This window comes from Alternaria arbusti (assembly GCF_024043155.1).
Source record: "Alternaria arbusti strain BMP 1465 chromosome Unknown scaffold_24, whole genome shotgun sequence".
NCBI classification, from domain to species: domain Eukaryota; kingdom Fungi; phylum Ascomycota; class Dothideomycetes; order Pleosporales; family Pleosporaceae; genus Alternaria; species Alternaria arbusti.
Genome location: NW_026249964.1, coordinates 168,374 through 187,406, shown reverse-complemented (window position 1 = coordinate 187,406; position 19,033 = coordinate 168,374). Strand labels below are relative to the sequence as shown.

Here is a 19,033-nt window from a genome sequence, read left to right as displayed (position 1 = left end):
GTATAGATCCAGGGCCAGGGACGGTGCCAGGGACGCGGGCGTCAGTGGTGGAGTTCTCGTGTGGTGAGAGGTGATGGGCGCATGGCCCTCTCCGAAGATCAGCGCAGGTTAGGGGGCCGTTTCGGTATCGCGCGAAAAGCTGCGTGGCTGGGCTGCCCAATCTATCCCGACTCCAACTCACGCTCAATATGCACTGCGCAGCACAAGGACAACGCGCTCGACGGTTGATGAATTATGCTGCACTCGGGCGGGCGCTCTCTGCAGTCTCTTGCGACCACGCTGACCTGCCTTGCTGATGCTTGCTGGCCGGATGACGATTCCAAATAATGCCCTTGCCCGTTCGGGCGTGCACGTGATGAGTGAAATCTTGGCGGCGCGCTAGCTCGGCGCTCTACTTTTCTTCGACCGCGTCTCTGGTTTTCTCTCGACAACCACCTCACTCTGCATGTCTTGAAGACTGCAAACAACCACTGGCTTCGGACCGCTTCATGCCATTTCGTGAAGGCCCGAAGCCAGCCCTCCCTATAACGTAAGTCGACTCCTTTTTTCTTTGCTTTTGTGGAAAGATTATACCTTCAGCAACTTCTTTTCCTTACCGATTCGACCTTGAAGAAAACAGCGCTGTTCGGGTGCCCTTCGCCGGGCGCCTGCTACTTGCCAGTACTGTCGTCTGACCTCCATCACTATCGCGACCGTTTTAGCAATTTTTGCACGTCAGACTGCTAACATCGCTCAGTACAGTAATACTCGCTTACTCTCATCGCCGCGCACAATTTTGCACCTTGCCGCCCCGTGCGCACTCGCAACAGATCGAGATCCTCGCAACACTATACTAGTCCTGTGAGGACTGCACTGCTACACGTGCGCGTAATGCAGACTCAAACAGTCTTGCTGCGCATCGTCATGGGCATGCACATGTACGCGCGTTGATGGACAGCTAACACCATCTACATGGCGTGTCTAGTATTATCAGAGGTCAGTCGCTCTTTTCCTCACACTCTTCCTCCCTTTGGGGATGATGAAACATTTCCACATTCGCAGTTTCCACGCTAGCCATCAATCGAACCTAAGACCGATGGACAATGAGCGCGAATACCTTCCTTGGATGTCTGACCCCTCACATACTCTGTCCTGTCATTGCTGAGATTTTCGCTTTGCAAATACTGACAAGTTCAAACAGATACATGTTGTCCTTTCCGCTGTGATAGTAGGCACCCCGAAAGATCCTTGGTCGGCGACCCTGCTGGAAATGGTAGCATGTCTGGGTCTAGATAGTGTGACACGATATGTAGCAAATGAATACCATGAGTTGCGAAAATTACATTTCCATGTTCTTCCGTGAATCTCTTGCACTCTGTTCATAGCTGCTGAACTCCGCCTAACCCCGGGATTCTGTCTTCTTGGTACTTGATTTGACATGAAGACTTGTCCGTCGTGCAGTATGGAAACAAGCCCAGACTGCAAGTCATGTTCAATTCATGCGAAATCGAGGCCGTCTGTCGCGATGGTGAGGCGCCAAGGCCGAGCCTCCAGCCAGCGTCATCTGTCGCATAGACGCTAAAGCATCCTGGTCAGAGCTTCCCCAACCCACCTGGACGGCCGACCTCTAACTTCGTCACCCAACGATCTCCGAGGCTACAGACCGACCGCGGCCCTCGATCTAACGCCGAGAAATACTACACCTCTCCGAACCGCCCACTACCGCCACGATGCCTGAAGTAGTCGACCCCCGCATGATCTCGGTGACGCCTAGGATACGATACAACACTATTGGAGGCGTCAACGGTCCATTGGTCATTCTCGACAATGTGCGTAGCTTGGACCCATGAGACGGAGTGAGACGAAGCTTATACATGTGGTGGATAGGTCAAGTTCCCGCGATACAACGAGATTGTGTCCTTGACTCTGCCCGATGGCACCGAGCGCTCTGGTCAGGTCCTTGAAGCTCGAGGTAAGCTACTCCGACCCTGATAGTGCGCCGAAACACTGACACAAGCTGCAGGCAACCGCGCCGTCGTCCAGGTAAATTGCGACATGCTCAACACTCCCGGCAACTCGATCTAATTGCGACACAGGTCTTCGAAGGCACATCTGGTATCGATGTTAAGAAGGTACCTACACCCAGTCCCCTACAAGAGGACTATATCTAACAGTCGTAGACCAAAGTCGAGTTCACCGGACACAGCTTGAAGCTCGGTGTGTCCGAGGACATGTTGGGCCGTATCTTCGATGGTTCAGGAAAGCCTATCGACAAGGGCCCCAAGGTGCTCGCCGAGGACTACCTTGATATCAACGGTAGCCCCATCAACCCATACTCGCGAGTACGTACCTATTTTGATACCTCTCATTCATGCGACTGACAGTGTGTAGGTCTACCCCGAAGAAATGATCTCCACCGGTATCTCCGCCATCGACACGATGAACTCGATCGCCCGTGGACAGAAGATTCCCATCTTCTCCTCCTCTGGTCTACCCCACAACGAAATCGCCGCGCAGATTTGCAGACAGGCTGGTCTTGTCGGAAAGCCTTCCAAGGGTGTACACGACGACCACGACGACAACTTCTCTATTGTCTTCGGTGCTATGGGTGTCAACTTGGAGACCAGTCGCTTCTTCACGCGCGACTTCGAGGAGAACGGCAGTATGGAGCGTGTCACTCTGTTCCTCAACTTGGCGAACGACCCTACGTAAGTGAACATGCATGCCCTCCTACTATCCTAGCTAACCCGGCGTAGCATCGAGCGTATCATTACTCCCCGTCTTGCCCTTACAACCGCCGAATACTACGCCTACCAGCTCGAGAAGCACGTCCTGGTCATTCTTACCGACTTGTCATCCTACTGCGATGCGCTACGTGAGGTCTCCGCTGCCCGAGAAGAAGTGCCCGGTCGTCGTGGTTACCCCGGTTACATGTACACGGATTTGTCGACTATCTATGAGCGTGCTGGACGTGTTGAGGGCCGTAACGGATCTATCACTCAGATTCCTATCCTGACTATGCCTAACGACGGTATGTACTGCGATTGCTGTTACTCGGTGCTAAGCTAATTGCGCCAGATATCACACATCCCATCCCCGATTTGACCGGTTACATTACCGAGGGCCAGATCTTCATTGACCGTCAGCTCGACAACAAGGGTATCTACCCTCCGATCAACGTCCTGCCATCCCTCTCCCGTCTCATGAAGTCTGCCATCGGTGAGGGCCGCACACGGAAGGACCACGGTGATGTCTCCAACCAGCTCTACGCCAAGTACGCCATTGGTCGTGACGCCGCCGCCATGAAGGCCGTCGTCGGAGAGGAGGCCCTGTCCTCAGAAGACAAGCTATCGCTTGAGTTCCTCGAGAAGTTCGAGCGCTCCTTCATCGCCCAGGGTGCCTACGAGTCGCGCTCCATCCACGAATCTCTCGACCTCGCATGGTCGCTGCTCCGTATCTACCCCAAGGAACTCCTCAACCGTATCCCAGCCAAGGTGCTCGACCAATACTACCAGAGGAGTCGGGGCGGTGACGACGGTGACAAGAAGAAGAGCAGCAAGGATACCAAGGACAACTCGGGCGAGGGCCAGCAGGACGACAACCTGATCGATGTGTAAGCAAGATAGTTTAGCATGTGTATGTGTTTGGGATGGTGGATGGACTGCTTCTATGGCCATGTTCACTGAGCGGAATGTGGGTAGAGATACTGCATTGAGTATATATGAATTTGTCGAATCTTTAATCTGGTGTACTTGTCGGTTCAGGTGATGTGATGTATATTTGAGAAACGAAGTAGGTATGTTCGCGCTGCTCGTTGATACGACGACGGATATACTTCGTTCATATCGTTTCATATATGTTGTATACACCTTGCAGGTCACTTCTCAACATGATGGTCATTGAGTACTACATTCCGTTCACACTTTGTTTACAACATCACCAGACCGGATCCAGAAGCTTACAACAATACGGAGCTCTGTCATACTGAGCACCATGCCCTAGCCAGGCGTCTACAAAGCCCCTCATACTATCCAGCATGCCCCTCCTCAGCGAGGTGACGAGCATACATCTATACTGCACTTCGCGCTTTGCACGTCCAAATTGCACCGTCTTTTCCACGCTCACTTCGACTTTCCGCTCCTCCCCCGCACCATCCCATCTCCCTTCACCATGGAAACGCGCGCGTCTTGCAAACGCTCTTGTTATGATTTTCACCGTCACCGTGAAAAATTTGCCTTACCATGTTATGATATGATATCTGCCCCCAGCGTGACTTTCCTCTCCTCTCCTTCAACAACAGCCAGCAACGTCTCCTCCGCGCCCACCCACCACCATTTCCGTGCCGCTGTTGCTGCCGCTGTCGTCTCCTCGCTCTTGCTTTGCCTGCTCCCTGCCTCCCGTCGTCTCCTCGCTCACTTGTGGGCGTTGCTACTGTCGCCGCTGCCACCATGGCGAACCCTGGGGCCAACCCGTTCGTCCTCCCGCTCGTCCTCCCAGGGGGCCCGCCGCCGCTGCCACCACCACCGGTGTCTGCGCCCGGCCCGCGTTTTCTGGACGCGGCCACGCTGCCTGCAGCGTGGGGGAGGGCGGATTGGCAGAGGTATGTGATGTGTCTTTCTTTGGTCTTTTGCTGTTTTGTCTTTGGGCGTTTTTTGCGTGCGTGCGTGTTTTGGAGGAAGGGGGTAATGGAAGGTAAGTATATGGTTGGACGGAATGAGCTTGACATGGGACCTGGTGAAGCAGTGGTGCAGAACTGGGGAGATAGACAGCTACACAGAGCAAGAAAGAGATGGATTTGGAGCTGAACAGTTCTGAGATGCTTTGAAGTGGATGGAGGAAGAAGAAACAGTAAGTTCTGCTCTACAACCTAAAGAGCTTGAGACTGATGAATAGGTTGTTGCTTGCTGAAGCTAGATCGGAAGGATTTCAAAGTCGACTCCTGAATCATACTGCATGACACAGGTCTATCTCTCAAACCAGCGACACTACATCCAGAGGCAGATATCCACCCGACAGAAGATTGGGCTTGATTCAAAATTGGAGCCAGGAGATCTCAGACATGAGAGCAATTACTGCATCTAATGTCAAGTATGAGCCTGAAGTATACATACTGATTGATGGTACAGGGAGTTCGCCAATGGAATTGTTTTCCATCCCAGCATCGACCCCAAGGTCCAGGTGGGGATCCACAACGATCTGGCCAATCGTTGGGACCGAACCTCCGTCGTCGACCAGTTCGCCTTCGGACGGTGGAATGAGGCCCTTCTCCCAACAGGGGCGACGGGAACCCAGGTGTACGTCAGAGAAGGCTGGCACCAGGAGTCGGAGCCTCATTTCACCGTGGAGCTGAGGTTTGTGTTCGGCACCACGGGCGTGCACCGGCACTGGGCCACCGCCCACGTTTATTTGGACTTCTCGGAGTCCGTAATCAGAACATGTGATAAGGTGGACGGCCGCCAGCGCTGGTGCTTCGTCAAGCCCCTCTGGGCCGAACACCACAGGGTGTGGGACGTAAGTGTCCTTTGTTACTGAAGACCGTTTAGCAAACTGACTAACTTTGGCAAGTCGCGCGGACCGAGACCGGCGGTCTTACCACGGCCACCGAGGGGGATGAGATATGCCCCCAAGTATCCACCCGTCTGGAGGTAGGTGATTTATCTTGTTCCAAGAGATCCCAAGTCACTTGCCCCATCTCCCTTTCCACACTTCGCTTGATAGATCCTTCGCAGGTCAAGCCATTGTATCAATTCTTCTTCTTCAATTCCATATGCTAACCTTCTTCACTACAGCGCAGCGGCTAGTCGCGACTACCTCTCCGTTCTGGACTTTCTCCCGCCGCTATGGGAGACCTAGCCTCCTCGCTCGTATGTGTGTAGAACCCCCCAAACATCCCCCACATCCTCTTCCTCAATCCCTCAAACGGCTGCTCACCCGGCCTTGGATTCATCGGGTCTTTGCGGAAGTCGTGGAACAAGACGCCGTAGACGACGATGAAACTGATCATGCTCCACTGCACCACCTTGGTCCACTTGTTCCATTCTGGCCGTATCGACTTCGCCTTGATGCGTCGCTTGAACTTGCGCTCGAACCGGAACTGCTGCTTCTCCGTCAGGGCGCGCAGGTTCGGCGGCCATTTCTTCTTGGCTGGGTACTTGTTGCGCGCGAAGTCGAACGGTGGGAGTGTGTTCTCGTGGCGGCCGAGGAGGCGGTTGATGAGGCGCAGCATGATCGCTGGCTTTGTCGGTTCGACGACGGCGACAGGGGTGTTCGATTGACTTGTGGATTCGCGGTGTTGTTCCTGAGGATACTCGACTGACGTTCTGTACAGTTAAGGCACCGACTAGACCGCCCCACAATTCGCGCGAACCGAAAAAAAGTGTGACTAACCCCGTCCGCACGCACTGGCCACCATCCTCCCACCACCCCTCCACAACACCACACTTTTGTTCTCGCGCTCTTTACAACTTCTTTTTACGACCCTTCTTCACTTTTCTGGAATTGTCGTGATGGCGGAGGCCACAAAACTCAGCGACGCGCCAAAGAGCGCTGTCGCCGCAACATTAGAGCAGCTCAAGCCGCAAGAGGCTGAGTCAAAGACACTCAAGATTGAGAACACCGAAAAGCGCGACACATTGATCGCCGAGGAGAAAAAGTACCAGAAGTCATGGGAAGAGCAGGGAGTCTTCAACCCCGACGCCCCATCTCTCGAAGATGAACCCTTTGACACCACCACACCGGATGAACTTCACGAGAAGTACCCTAAATGGTTCGGTTGCTTTGCATACCCATACATGAACGGCACCCTTCACGCTGGACATGGTTTCACCGCTAGTAAGGTCGAGTTCACCGCTGGTTTCAGAAGGATGACCGGTGCTCGCGCTCTCTTCCCATTAGGTTACCATGTGACTGGTATGCCAATCAAGGCGTGCGCAGACAAGTTGGTCCGAGAGGTCGAGATGTTCGGACAGAACTTCGAACGCTGCCCCGTCGAAGATGTCGTCGAGACTTCAGTACCAGAGCCGCCAGCGCCAACACAAGCCGAGACTAAGACCGACATCACCAAGTTCAAGGCTACGAAAGGCAAGGCCAACGCCAAGACCGTCAAGACAAAGTACCAGTTCCAAATTATGCTCGCCCAGGGCATTCCCCTTGAGGAGATCCACAAGTTCTCTGATCCTTACCACTGGATCGAGTTCTTCCCTCCACTAGCCAAGAAGGACCTCACAGCATTCGGAGCCAGGATAGACTGGAGACGTCAGTTCGTCACCACCGATGCGAACCCGTACTACGACAACTTCGTTGCTTGGCAGATGCGCAAGCTGAAAGCCTTGGGAAAGATCATCTTCGCAAAGCGTTACACTGTCTACAGCCCGAAGGATGGCCAAGCATGCATGGACCACGACAGACAGTCGGGAGAAGGTGTCACCGTCCAGGAATACACCGCACTGAAGATGAAGGTTGTGAAGTGGGCAGATTCCGCAAAGGCTCATGCTGGTGCCGTACCCGAAGGCGCTTCTTGCTTCTTCGTTCCAGCCACGCTCCGCCCAGAAACCATGTACGGCCAGACCTCATGTTTCGTAGGACCTGCGATCAACTACTCCCTAGTCAAGATAACCGACACCGAATACTACGTCCTCAGCGAGAGAGCTGCAAGGAACATGGCATACCAAGGCACCACTGCCAAGTGGGGCGAGTACTCCATCGTTGCTACCTTCCCCGGTAAGGATGTTGTCGGCACTGTCGTCAACGCTCCTCTCTCTGTTCACAAGGATGTTTACATCCTTCCTATGGAGACCGTCAAGGACACCAAGGGTACGGCTGTCGTCACATGTGTTCCATCAGACTCACCAGATGACTACATTACCTCATTTGATCTTGCCAAGAAAGCCGAGTACTACGGTATCCAGAAGGAATGGGTCAAGTTCGACGATCTCTTGCCTATCATCGAAACCCCCTCTTACGGTAACCTCACAGCGAAACGCCTGGTAGAGGAGATGAAGATCCAGTCACCCAAGGACTCCGCAAAGCTTGCCGATGCTAAAGAGAAGGCTTACAAGGAGGGATTCTACAAGGGCAAGATGGTACACGGCGACTTCAGTGGAAAGACGGTCGAAGAAGCGAAGCCGCTCGTTCGCAAGCAGCTCATCGAGGCCGGTCACGCCTTCCCGTACGCTGAACCTGACGGCAAGGTCATGAGCCGAAGTGGTGACGACTGTGTTGCAGCTCTTCTCGACCAATGGTACATGAACTACGGCACTGCAGCGAATGGTGGAGACGGCGAATGGGCCGAGAAGGTCCGCTCACACATCGAGGGCGAACTAAACCTCTACTACCCTGAGGCGAAGAACCAATTCCTCCGAGTTGTCGACTGGCTCAGCATCTGGGCGTGTGCTCGCTCCTATGGTCTCGGCACCAAGGTACCCTGGGATCCAAGTGTGATGGTTGAGAGTTTGTCCGACAGCACAATCTACCAGGCCTACTACTCTTTTGCCCATCTTCTACACAAGGACATGTTCGGAAAGGAGCCCGGTCCCCTCGGCGTCAAGCCCGATCAGCTCACCGACGAAGCTTGGGATTACGTATTTGCTCTGCGCGACCGCTCTGATGTCCCACAATCCGAGATCCCCACAAAGACCCTACAAACTATGCGACGACACTTCGACTACTGGTACCCGCTCGACATGCGCACCAGTGGTAAGGATCTAATCCAGAACCATCTGACATTCAACCTCTACGTACATACCGCCATCTTCCCGAAGGAGAACTGGCCGCGCAGCTTCCGTGTCAACGGTCACTTGCTACTGAACGGCGACAAGATGAGCAAGTCTACCGGTAACTTCCTGACCATCGCTGGTGCTGTCGAGAAGTTTGGTGCCGACGCCACACGTATTGCCCTTGCCGACGCAGGAGACGAGATCACAGACGCCAACTTTGAAGAGACGGTCGCGAACGCCAACATCCTGAAGTTGTTTGAGCTCCGCAAATGGTGCGAGGACCTGATGAACGAGGCTATCTACGTTCCCGATGCGGCCGCCTACATGGAGAAGAGGACGTCTGGATCGGTCAAGAACCCAGACGTCATCCAGCGACAGAGCGGCAGCGAGCATCTTCTTTTCGACAAGATGTTCGATAACGAAATGAACGTTTTAATCCACGAGGCTTTCGGACACTACTCCAACACATTCTACAAGCTCGCCCTCAAGTCGGGATTCTACGACTTCACCAGCGCGCGCGACTTCTACCGTGAGGCTACCAAGGCAGCAGGCATCGGCATGCACCAAGACCTCGTCAAGAAATTCGTCGAACTCCAAGCCCTCCTCCTTACCCCCATCGCACCTCACTGGTCAGAATACATCTGGCTCGAGGTACTCAAGAACAAGGAAACCGTCCAGAAAGCCCTGTGGCCCCAGGTCCCCGAGCCCAACGCGTCGCTCACAGCCGCCCGAGAGTTCGTCCGCCAAACACAGACGAACATTACATCAGCAGAGGGCAACGCCATCAAGAAGCTATCCAAGGGCAAAGCAGCTACTTTCGACCCCAAGAAGGAAAAGAAGATCATCATCTTCGCTGCGAAGGAATGGCCCGCTTGGCAGAAAAAGTACATCGGCATGGTCCGCGACGCCGACACCCTCGACATCAAAGCCATCAGCAAATCCATCGACAAGTCCGAGTCCAAGAAAGCCATGCCCTTCATCAACGGTCTCAAGCGCCGTCTCGATAACGGCGAGCCCAAGGATGTCGTCCTCAACCGCGAACTCGCGTTCGATGAGCTGGACACGCTGCGCGCTATGGTGCCTGGATTGAAACAGACTGTTCAGAAGTGCGTTGATGTGGAGATCGTCACCGTTGGTGAAGGTGGCAAGGATGGTACTGTGATCAGGGAAGATGGTAGCAAGGGCGAGACTCGGTCGGAACTTCCACCGCAGGCTGCTACTGCTGAGCCGGGTTACCCGAGCTTCGCTTTTGAGAATGTTGAGAATGTGCCTGTGCGATAGGTGCTGGTGGACTCAAGAGGTGGACTGGATTCTGGGTATTGGGTTGGGTTGGGCGTACGCTTTCATGTAACGACACGGTATGATTGATGTTCATGGATGAAAGGATGGATGGTAGATAGAAATGACATCGTATGATATGACTCTTGAGAAGGGTTCTGATCGAAGCAAAAGCCACAGCAATACCAGAAGACATTGTACCCACCTGACCACTGTCTTGCACATATTTCATTGCTTGCGTCTTTTATGCTGTGACATGGTGACAGGCCATGCACCAGTACTCTATTGTACGATCTAACGATCATACTTGTGATCCGATATTACATCCATCTCCTTGCCCAAGACTCTCAGCAACCCAACAGCCCCACCTACAACTTCGCCCTCGCCTCCTCCACCCTCTCCCCCTTCTCATCGAAAAAGATCTTCCTCCCACTCCTCAAACTATCCTGCAACGCAACCCCAATCTTAACCGCCTCCATGCTACTCTGCAAATCAACCGGCACCTCACCCCCCTCAAGCACCGCATCCGTAAACTGCCGCGCCTCCTCCACAAACGCCTGTTCAAACCGCTCATAATAATTCTGCGGTATCTCCCTATTAATCCCATTGCTCATATGGCTCTCCAGCAAACCCGTCATAGGGTTTGAATTCACAGCCAACTTGCCCTTTGTGCCGATGATCTCAGTCATGTCGTGCTGGCCAGGGGCGTTCATGCGCGAGCTGTAGAAGTAGGCGATTTGCCCGCTGTGGAATTCTACGACGCCGACGCCGTTGTCGACGTCGCCGTGTTTGGCTAGGTCGGGTTCGAGGGCGGTGACGCCGACGGCCATGACGGATTTTACGACGGGGAGGGTGCGGCCGCGTGTTTCGGCGGAGAAGTACCATAGGGCGAGGTCGATGTCGTGGATGTTGCAGTCGACGAATATGCCGCCCGAGAACTCGGCGTAGGCGACGAAGAAACCCGAGGGGTCGTATCTGTGGGGGTGGACGGGTTAGAGCGTGTTGTGCGTGTGTTTGGGGGAAATTGAGTCGTTGCTTACTTGTCGCAGGTTTGTGAGCGCAGGATCGTGGGTCGTCCGATGTCGCCGTTGAGAGTCATGTTGTAGGCGTTGAGGTAGGAGGAGTCGAAGCGGCGGGAGAAACCACACATGACTTTGACGTGCGGGTTGCGCTTTGCGGTGTCGAGGACTTGGTGGACCTAGATAGTACGATTAGTTATAGACCCTCAGGACACAGGATGGACAAGATACATACCACGTCCAACTTTGTGCTGAGCGGCTTTTCACACAACACGTGCTTTCCGGCTTCAATCGCCTTGATTGTCTGCTCGGCGTGTACTGTGGTGACGGTAGCTACACAGACAGCCTCGAGACCCTCGTGCTTCAACATCTCGTCGTAGTCGGTGTAGATCTTGACGCCCCATGGCTCGAGATTCTCCTTCGCCCAAGCAATTTCGTTCTCAGCGGGTGTGAATGCGGCTACGAGTTCAGCCTTGGGCGTGCGGTGGAGGAAGTGGTTGGCATGGCGAGCGCCCATGCGGCCGAGGCCTGCGACGGCAATACGGAGTCTGCGGATCGCGGGTGCCATTGTGGTGGACGTGTGAGGGTGGAAGGGAGTTGCTTGAGAGGGATAAGATTCGGAGGAGCTAGACAGTAAGAGCGAGGAGATATATGCTCGACTGAGCACCTACGGGAATACACCGACTTTCAATCCCCCAGAATCCTACCTTGGTCAAAGCTCCTCTCAGGGTCCAAACTAGGCTCAAACACGCAAAAGCAGCTGCTCCTCCATATCCAGTCGCCGAGTTTCGTCCTGCCTACCATCCGCGTAAATCAATATCCATCACTGCATCTTGAAGCCACCCGTCATTCTTTCCCCCCGGTACAAGGCCCAGGTTATGCGGCGAACTTCTCTACGCTGAGCCGCACATGCCATGTCTGGACCGGATCATCGGCACGGGCATTACGTCGATGGCAGATGCGGAACGCGAAAGCGCTGTGGAGAAATGCATCTTGAGTTGACGGAAAGTGGAAAGTGTGGGGAACGCGCGGAGTCGCGTCGCGTCCAGGCACAAAAGGCCGAGTTGAGCGAATGGGGAAAATCTCCTCTTTCGATCGGGTAGGGCGAAATTACTCCGCGCAAAAAGGCCGGTTTGCGATGGGAGGTCGTTCACTAATTCTGGGGTTGTGATGCGAAGATTTCGCGTTGTGGAGACGGATGGCGATGATGGGGAAGGCTGGGGCCGTGGTGCGTGGGTGAAAGAAGGAGAGGGTTAGCGACAGTTCACATGCTTGAGGCTGGAATACCGCCGTGCTTCCCCGCATACGTCACTTGTTTACCAACACCAAAATGAGTGCTGAGAGGGAAAGATAGGACCGGATTTCTGTTGTCCGTCGAACAAGATCGAGATCGCAACTGCATCGCTCTATTGCTACATCGTTCTACACATATGAACACCAACTTTTACTGACTACTTCAAAGATTCGACTTCTCTTCCTCACCAGTCTCAAGCACAACCTTGATGACCAGCTTGCCGCTATCGTCTTTGGTCTTTCCGGCCATCTCGAATGCCTCGACTGCCGACCCCAAGCCCTTGTAGGTGTGTGTTACCAGCTTGGCAAAGGCAGGGTAGTCATCGCCTGTCTTTGACACTACTTCGATACCAGTGGGGTACGTGTTCGCATATCTGAACACACCAAGGATATCGACCTCACGAAGTGCAGCTGCGGAGATTGGTAGTGTTTGAATGGGCGTGCCCATGCCGATGAGCAAAACCTTGCCGCCGGGTCGTGTTGCCTGGAGCTGTTAGTATTCTGTCGACTCAACTACGCCGGGCGAACTTACATATATCGATGCTTGAACACATGACGGTACGCCGGTGCACTCGAATACGGCATCTACCTCGCCAATCTCACCACCACTCTCCTTGGACAGCTTTCCGACCTCGGCAGCTACTTCCTTCGCGATATCCAGCTGCTCTTCTATTGTGCTTCCACGCTTCATAGGCACTGTGTAGCTGTGGTGCGCAAACTTATTGTCGACGGCGAATTGCACTCGCCCAGCGTCAATGTCTGCTATCACCACGGTGCCAGCACCTGATATCTTTGCCATGGCTGCCACAAGTAGGCCTACAGCTCCGGCTCCAAAAACTAACACGGTTGAACCTGGTGCTAGTTGTGCGCGTTTCGATGCTTGGATGGCGACGCTGAGAGGCTCGAGGAGGGCTCCTAGATCCAGTGACATATCCTCTGGTAGCCTGTTCATCGTTAGCACTATTAACAACCACGTTGTAATCGAGACTCACTTGTGACACCAAGCAGCCGGGTGGTTGATCCGATCTTGTAGCGTACCCTGAGCATGCGGAAACGCCTTTGCACTACTCCGGAACTTCATGCCTTTGCAGATGTTATACCGCCCCTCTTTACACCTCTCACAGTTCTCGCACGGCTGTCCAACTTCCAGCGCGACCTTATCTCCGACTTTGAAACCCGACACCTCTGAACCTACGTCTACAACCACACCAGCCGATTCGTGGCCCAGCGACATGGGCTCTCGCACGATGATGTCGCCATTGCGGTAGTGGCGGTAGTAGTGAAGATCTGAACCGCAGAGACCGGTACTGCGGACGCTGATTTGAAGCTCTGTTGGGGACGGTGGGAAGAGAGTGCGGTTTTCCTGGCTTTATGTTAGTGTCTGCAGGCCTGGGGGACTTCTATGTTGGCCATACGATTCTCAGATCTTTTGCTCCGTGAAGTACTGAGGCGCGGATGTTTCTCGCGCCCTGCGCAACGTCTGGTTTGCTCTCTGAGGACATGTTGTCGTGGTTCGTAGTGCACTCGGAAGTATGAATGTACAAGTGAAGCTTAACACGCGTGTTATAGTAACGTTCAGCTTAACGGCAATGTAAGGTTGAAGCTGTGAAGTGAGGGAGAAGGTTGCTGGAGCATCAGTTCAGCTCGCAAAGCATCGGAAGCTATCACGCGCCAGACACTCGGCGCGCCTTGCCTCATAGTACAGCAACAGATGGAGACAAATTCCACCTTCGGCGTTTGAAATGGCGGGACATCAGATGCCGACGCCTCGTTTGGGGTGGTGGGGTTGGCTTTCCGAGGCAGTTCCGAGCTGCCCCAACATCGCGCTGCAAGGAAAAGCCGTCGACTTCTGCCGCAGGCTTTCAAACTTCTTGGTTGCCTCTTGCTAGATTTCTGAAGTTGGTTGCTCGAGTTGCTTGTCTTTTTAGACTATCAAATAACCTTTTGCTCCTTACCTCAGCTCTGATTCCTCTCCAACAGCATTCCGAACCACACTTACCAAGTCCACAACATGGCATCCGTACAGCAGCTTTTCTCGCTCGAGGGCCAAACCGCCCTCGTAACAGGCGGAACGCGAGGCATTGGCCAATCCATGGCCCTCGCCCTCGCAGAAGCAGGAGCAGACATCCTCCTCGTCCAAGTACGCCCTCTCCCCTCTCTCCTCATCCCCTCCACCCACTAACAACCCTCCCCCCAGCGCGACACCAGCAACCAAACCACAAAACAAAAGATCGAATCCCTCGGCCGCAAAGCCACAATCTACACAGCCGACCTCTCCTCCAAGTCCTCCATCACCGCCCTGATCCCCACCATCCTAGCCGACGGCCACAGAATCCACATTCTGCTAAACTGCGGCGGCATCCAAAAGCGACACCCCGCGCACCAATTCCCCGACGAAGACTGGGACGCCGTCCTGCAAGTAAACCTGACCTCCGTCTTCCAACTCTGCCGCGACGTCGGCGCACACATGCTATCTCAGCCCGCAGACCTGCCCCTCGGTCGCCGCGGAAGCATCATAAACGTTGCATCCCTCCTAACCTTCCAAGGCGGGATTACGGTGCCGGCGTATGCGGCGAGTAAAGGGGGTGTGGGACAGCTTACCAAGGCGCTGTCGAATGAGTGGGCGGGTAAAGGGGTTAGTGTTAATGCGATTGCGCCGGGGTATATTGCGACGGATATGAATGAGGCGTTGATTAAGGATGAGAAGAGGGCGGAGAGTATTCTGAGTCGCATTCCGGCGGGGAGGTGGGGGAGCCCTGAGGATTTCAAGGGCGCGGTGGTGTTTTTGGGGAGCGCGGCGAGTGCGTATGTTAGTGGGGAGGTGCTTACTGTTGACGGGGGATGGATGGGTAGGTAGGTTCGTAGATAGGTTGGTGGGAGTGGATGGATGGACAGGTTTTAATGGCATGTTTTCTTGAGTAACTTGCATGGACAAAAAACTTAGTCTTGGATCAAGGGATTTGTTGACTTGACTTCTCATCTCATCACACGAACCGTCTCAAGGCATTGTGATTCCCTATTTCTCTGAAGCACTGAGTTTGAGTGAGACATCTTCAGCGAATTCCAATGTCTTGTTGGGTATAGATTTTTGTTCCTATCCTACATGCACAACCTACAACTTGCTTTCCCCAAACAGTCAAGGTCCGCTGAGATCCATGCCCTCGGGCTTATCCGGGAACCCAGCGTTGACACCAAATGGCGGGTATACATAGCGGGTAATACCCTTCTCCTTGTGAATCTTCTCCAACTTCTGCATATCCTCGTCGTCAAGGGAGATGAGCTTCTTGTTCTCGTCGATGCGGGATGGGGTTACGGATTTTGCGAGGACGGAGGAGTTGCGGGCGACTTTGTGATGCGTTAGTAATGTGGGTGTGAGGAATTGGGTGGGTGAGACTTACGGTGGTAGCTCAATAGTACAACGGCAGGGCCGACGCTGTGCTTCTTTGCGACTTCGTTGACGCCCTCGTCCTTGAAGAGTGGTGAGCCTGTGCTTCCGAGCGGACTGTAGGCTGTGATGTGGATGCCCTTCTCCTTGCAGAAGTCGACGACTTCTTGTTGTGGGCATAGTGGGTGGTTCTCGATCTGGTTGACGGCGGGGACGATGGTAGCGATTTTCAGGAGCTTCTCCATGTACTTGACGGAGTAGTTGGCGACACCGATGGCCTTGACCTTGTCAGGGTGTGATTGGATCAGCTTCTCGAGGTTCTTCCATGTGTCTTGGTGGGTGATGGAGGTGTCGATGTCTCGCGAGCCGTCCTCGTGCTTGGGGAAGAGGGGGTGATTGCCTGCGCATTTGTTAGTCTTATTTTCGTCTTGTCTGAAGACATTAGACTTACCCTTGGGGTTCATGGGAACAGGCCAGTGCATAAGGTAGAGATCTACATAAGGTGTCTTGAGCATGTCCAAGCTCTTTTGCAGACCCTCCTCAGCGCGAGTGTGAAATGTGCACCAGAGCTTGCTGGTAATGAACAAGTCCTCTCTCTTCACGATTCCGCGCGAGATAACATCCTGAAGCGCCTCGCCGACTTCATCCTCGTTTTGGTAGCAGAAGGCGCAGTCAATGTGCCTGTAACCGCTTTCGATGGCATGGACAACAGCCTTCTTCACCTCGCCAGGCGCAGACTGCCACGTTCCCAAACCCAGGGCGGGGATGGTCGCGCCAGTGTTGAGAGGGATAGCGGTATTCATTTCGGGCTGTGGGTTGAGGATACTCTTGGGTGTACTCTTGAGCATAAACTTGGAGAGGGCGGGATTCATCGCGACTCCGGCTTTACTTGGGTATTAGTAGCAGTGGGGTGTTGCTGGCCAGGCCAGGGGCAGGCTTGCTCGCATTGCTTGGAAGCTTCCATATTGTGGCTGAATGTTACGCTTCTGGCATGGCTCAGGACATACGTCAATCGTGATTGACTCTATAATTCATTCCGAGGACCGATGCTGCCCCGCCATGCGTCCCCCGCCGGCGTAGCTTCGGTCCGGGGAGGCTTCTGATACGCGCTCGACGCGCTTCAGCCTCACGCGAAATTTTCGCAGGAGACGACGCCCAGGAAAGCCAACGTGTTCGTGGGGTTTGTCGGGGAAGGTGGCACCGAGCGTCACGTGCTTGGAGGGGCTGGATTTGGAGCCAGCTGGAGCGTCATAGTGCAGCACGTTTTCCGGGCTACTGCAGCCTTCCGAGTGTTCACGACGAGGTGAAAAACCCATCGGCTGTTGGGGCGGCGAGAATTGCCGTTCCGAGACACGAGCGGCGAAAGTTGCACCCTTCAACCCCATAGAGACGCGCACGATGCATGCCCACCGAACCACGGCAGATCTAACGCAACTAACCAACCACTACGGGCGGAATGCCAAACTGGACCCTTAGCCGCCTTTCCAGAACCCCAGATCTCGCTCCGATTGCTCAACGGCAGATTCCCGAAACGGGGAGAATTGCCTCATGGTGCAGACTTATCTTTGTTCGAGCCTACGACGGCCCTACGTAGTGCGGAGTGACCTCCACGAGTGGATCTCAAAGATGGAGACGATGAGAAATCTGACTCCAGATATTCAGGCTGGGCTTACTTCGGAAGTGATGATGTTTGCTAGTTCTGGCAATACCATGCTGCGTCGTATCGAGGTACGGAAAGGATAAGTACTCCTCTCATCTTGTCTCGAATACACATCAATCATACCATATTTCATCTACATCTTCAAACATCACTCCATAGCCTAGAGCTTTGTCGCATTTTGTATACTTCTAAGATACCCCTCATCTTCACCAACCACCCTTTCACACCATGGCACCAGGCGCCATCTTCGAGACGCCCAACGTGGCCGAGAACTTCAACGACCACCGCGATGGTCTTGCCCTCGAGGCGACTTCCGACGCCATCGACGACGTCAACGTGCTCAAGGCCGCCATGAAGGTCAAGAACGGCACCGCAACCCAAAAGGAAAAGGACATCTACGAGCAATCTGAGTTCGATGCCGAGAAGGACAAGACCCAATTCCGCCAATACGAAGAAGCATGCGACCGCGTCAAGAACTTCTACCGCGAGCAACACGAGAAGCAAACCGTCGCCTACAACCTCAAAGCGCGCAACGCCTTCCACAGCAAGACACGCGCCGAGATGACCATCTGGGAAGCAATGGAGAAGCTCAACACGCTCATCGACGAATCCGACCCCGACACCTCGCTCTCGCAAATCGAGCACCTCCTCCAATCCGCCGAAGCCATCCGCCGCGACGGCAAGCCACGCTGGTTCCAGCTCGTGGGCCTGATCCACGACCTCGGCAAGCTCCTCTTCTTCTTCGACGCGCAGGGCCAATGGGACGTAGTCGGCGACACATTCCCCGTCGGCTGCGCCTACTCCCCCAAGATCATCTACCCGGACACCTTCAAGAACAACCCAGACTACGAGGACGACATCTACAGCACCGAGCACGGCATCTACACGCCTGGCTGCGGCATGGATAATGTCATGTTGAGCTGGGGCCACGACGAGTACCTCTACCATATCATGAAGGAGCAGAGCAGTATCCCTGATGAGGGTCTTGCGATGATCAGGTATCACTCTTTCTATCCATGGCACACGGGTGGTGCGTACAAGTGGATGATGAACGGCAAGGATGAGCGCATGCTGGATGCTGTTAAGGCGTTCAACCCGTATGACCTCTACAGCAAGAGCGATGAGGTGCCTAAGGTCGAGGACCTCAAGGAGTACTACTTGGATATCATTGATGAGTTCATCGGCAAGGACAAGAAGCTGAAGTGGTAGACCAGCGGTTGGTCTGCTGGGTTAACGAGTTTCCTTTGTTCCATGGCGTTTGGGTATATAGATGACGCGGAGTGCCGAACAGGCCCGCGATGCAATTCAGTTCTTTTTTTGGTCTCATCAAATCGGTTCAATACTCATTCTCTTAACAACGTGTCGCTTGAAGCCGCGAGACCCCCACCATACACCATCGTTCTCACTGTGCTACCAGACCCGCCAATTCTACTCCTCAGAAATCTACCTAAGATTTACTTCATCTTGCGGGTCACTGTTGCTGCAGAGCTAACATGAAGTTTTCCTCTTTGTCTCACACCCTTCGCATAGGTCACTTGCAGCCAGACGATCGTCGGCAGAATGGAAGTTACGAACAGTGGGGCAAAGATTGCACTGTCTCTGCCAGACCTCGCCTATGCCTGAACGTGTTCCCAAGTCTGCATTTTTGCTCGTCGCTGGCGATGGAATGAATGTATTGCCAAAGACACTCGTCGAGCTGGTTGGC

General features: G+C 54.0%; 8 protein-coding genes across 8 annotated transcripts; 4 read left to right on the top strand and 4 right to left on the bottom strand.

Annotated features, from left to right (window-relative positions):
* Window positions 1-1,709: 1,709 nt before the first annotated feature.
* VMA2 (Vacuolar ATP synthase subunit B) lies at window positions 1,710-3,596 on the top strand (the record flags this gene model as incomplete). The annotated part of the gene is made up of 8 exons (XM_051451191.1): window positions 1,710-1,808; window positions 1,867-1,951; window positions 2,003-2,022; window positions 2,076-2,111; window positions 2,160-2,321; window positions 2,371-2,687; window positions 2,736-3,010; window positions 3,058-3,596. 8 exons carry the CDS (start codon window positions 1,710-1,712, stop codon window positions 3,594-3,596), a joined length of 1,533 nt encoding a protein of 510 aa, XP_051297661.1.
* A 2,180-nt stretch (window positions 3,597-5,776) lies between these two features.
* On the bottom strand, window positions 5,777-6,205 carry J4E86_010694 (uncharacterized protein; the record flags this gene model as incomplete). The annotated part of the gene is made up of 1 exon (XM_051451190.1): window positions 5,777-6,205. The coding sequence occupies one exon, from the start codon at window positions 6,203-6,205 to the stop codon at window positions 5,777-5,779; it is 429 nt and encodes a 142-aa protein (XP_051297660.1).
* A 280-nt stretch (window positions 6,206-6,485) lies between these two features.
* Window positions 6,486-9,974, top strand: J4E86_010693 (uncharacterized protein; the record flags this gene model as incomplete). The annotated part of the gene is made up of 1 exon (XM_051451189.1): window positions 6,486-9,974. One exon carries the CDS (start codon window positions 6,486-6,488, stop codon window positions 9,972-9,974), a length of 3,489 nt encoding a protein of 1,162 aa, XP_051297659.1.
* A 365-nt stretch (window positions 9,975-10,339) lies between these two features.
* On the bottom strand, window positions 10,340-11,558 carry J4E86_010692 (uncharacterized protein; the record flags this gene model as incomplete). Its single annotated transcript, XM_051451188.1, has 3 exons — window positions 10,340-10,946; window positions 11,012-11,169; window positions 11,226-11,558. 3 exons carry the CDS (start codon window positions 11,556-11,558, stop codon window positions 10,340-10,342), a joined length of 1,098 nt encoding a protein of 365 aa, XP_051297658.1.
* An 888-nt stretch (window positions 11,559-12,446) lies between these two features.
* Window positions 12,447-13,785, bottom strand: J4E86_010691 (uncharacterized protein; the record flags this gene model as incomplete). Its single annotated transcript, XM_051451187.1, has 4 exons — window positions 12,447-12,767; window positions 12,816-13,227; window positions 13,276-13,646; window positions 13,699-13,785. The coding sequence occupies 4 exons, from the start codon at window positions 13,783-13,785 to the stop codon at window positions 12,447-12,449; spliced, it is 1,191 nt and encodes a 396-aa protein (XP_051297657.1).
* Window positions 13,786-14,294: 509 nt separating this feature from the next.
* Window positions 14,295-15,140, top strand: J4E86_010690 (uncharacterized protein; the record flags this gene model as incomplete). Its single annotated transcript, XM_051451186.1, has 2 exons — window positions 14,295-14,423; window positions 14,481-15,140. 2 exons carry the CDS (start codon window positions 14,295-14,297, stop codon window positions 15,138-15,140), a joined length of 789 nt encoding a protein of 262 aa, XP_051297656.1.
* Window positions 15,141-15,419: 279 nt separating this feature from the next.
* On the bottom strand, window positions 15,420-16,540 carry J4E86_010689 (uncharacterized protein; the record flags this gene model as incomplete). The annotated part of the gene is made up of 3 exons (XM_051451185.1): window positions 15,420-15,628; window positions 15,682-16,068; window positions 16,120-16,540. The coding sequence occupies 3 exons, from the start codon at window positions 16,538-16,540 to the stop codon at window positions 15,420-15,422; spliced, it is 1,017 nt and encodes a 338-aa protein (XP_051297655.1).
* Window positions 16,541-17,556: 1,016 nt separating this feature from the next.
* Window positions 17,557-18,537, top strand: J4E86_010688 (uncharacterized protein; the record flags this gene model as incomplete). Its single annotated transcript, XM_051451184.1, has 1 exon — window positions 17,557-18,537. One exon carries the CDS (start codon window positions 17,557-17,559, stop codon window positions 18,535-18,537), a length of 981 nt encoding a protein of 326 aa, XP_051297654.1.
* Window positions 18,538-19,033: the final 496 nt, after the last annotated feature.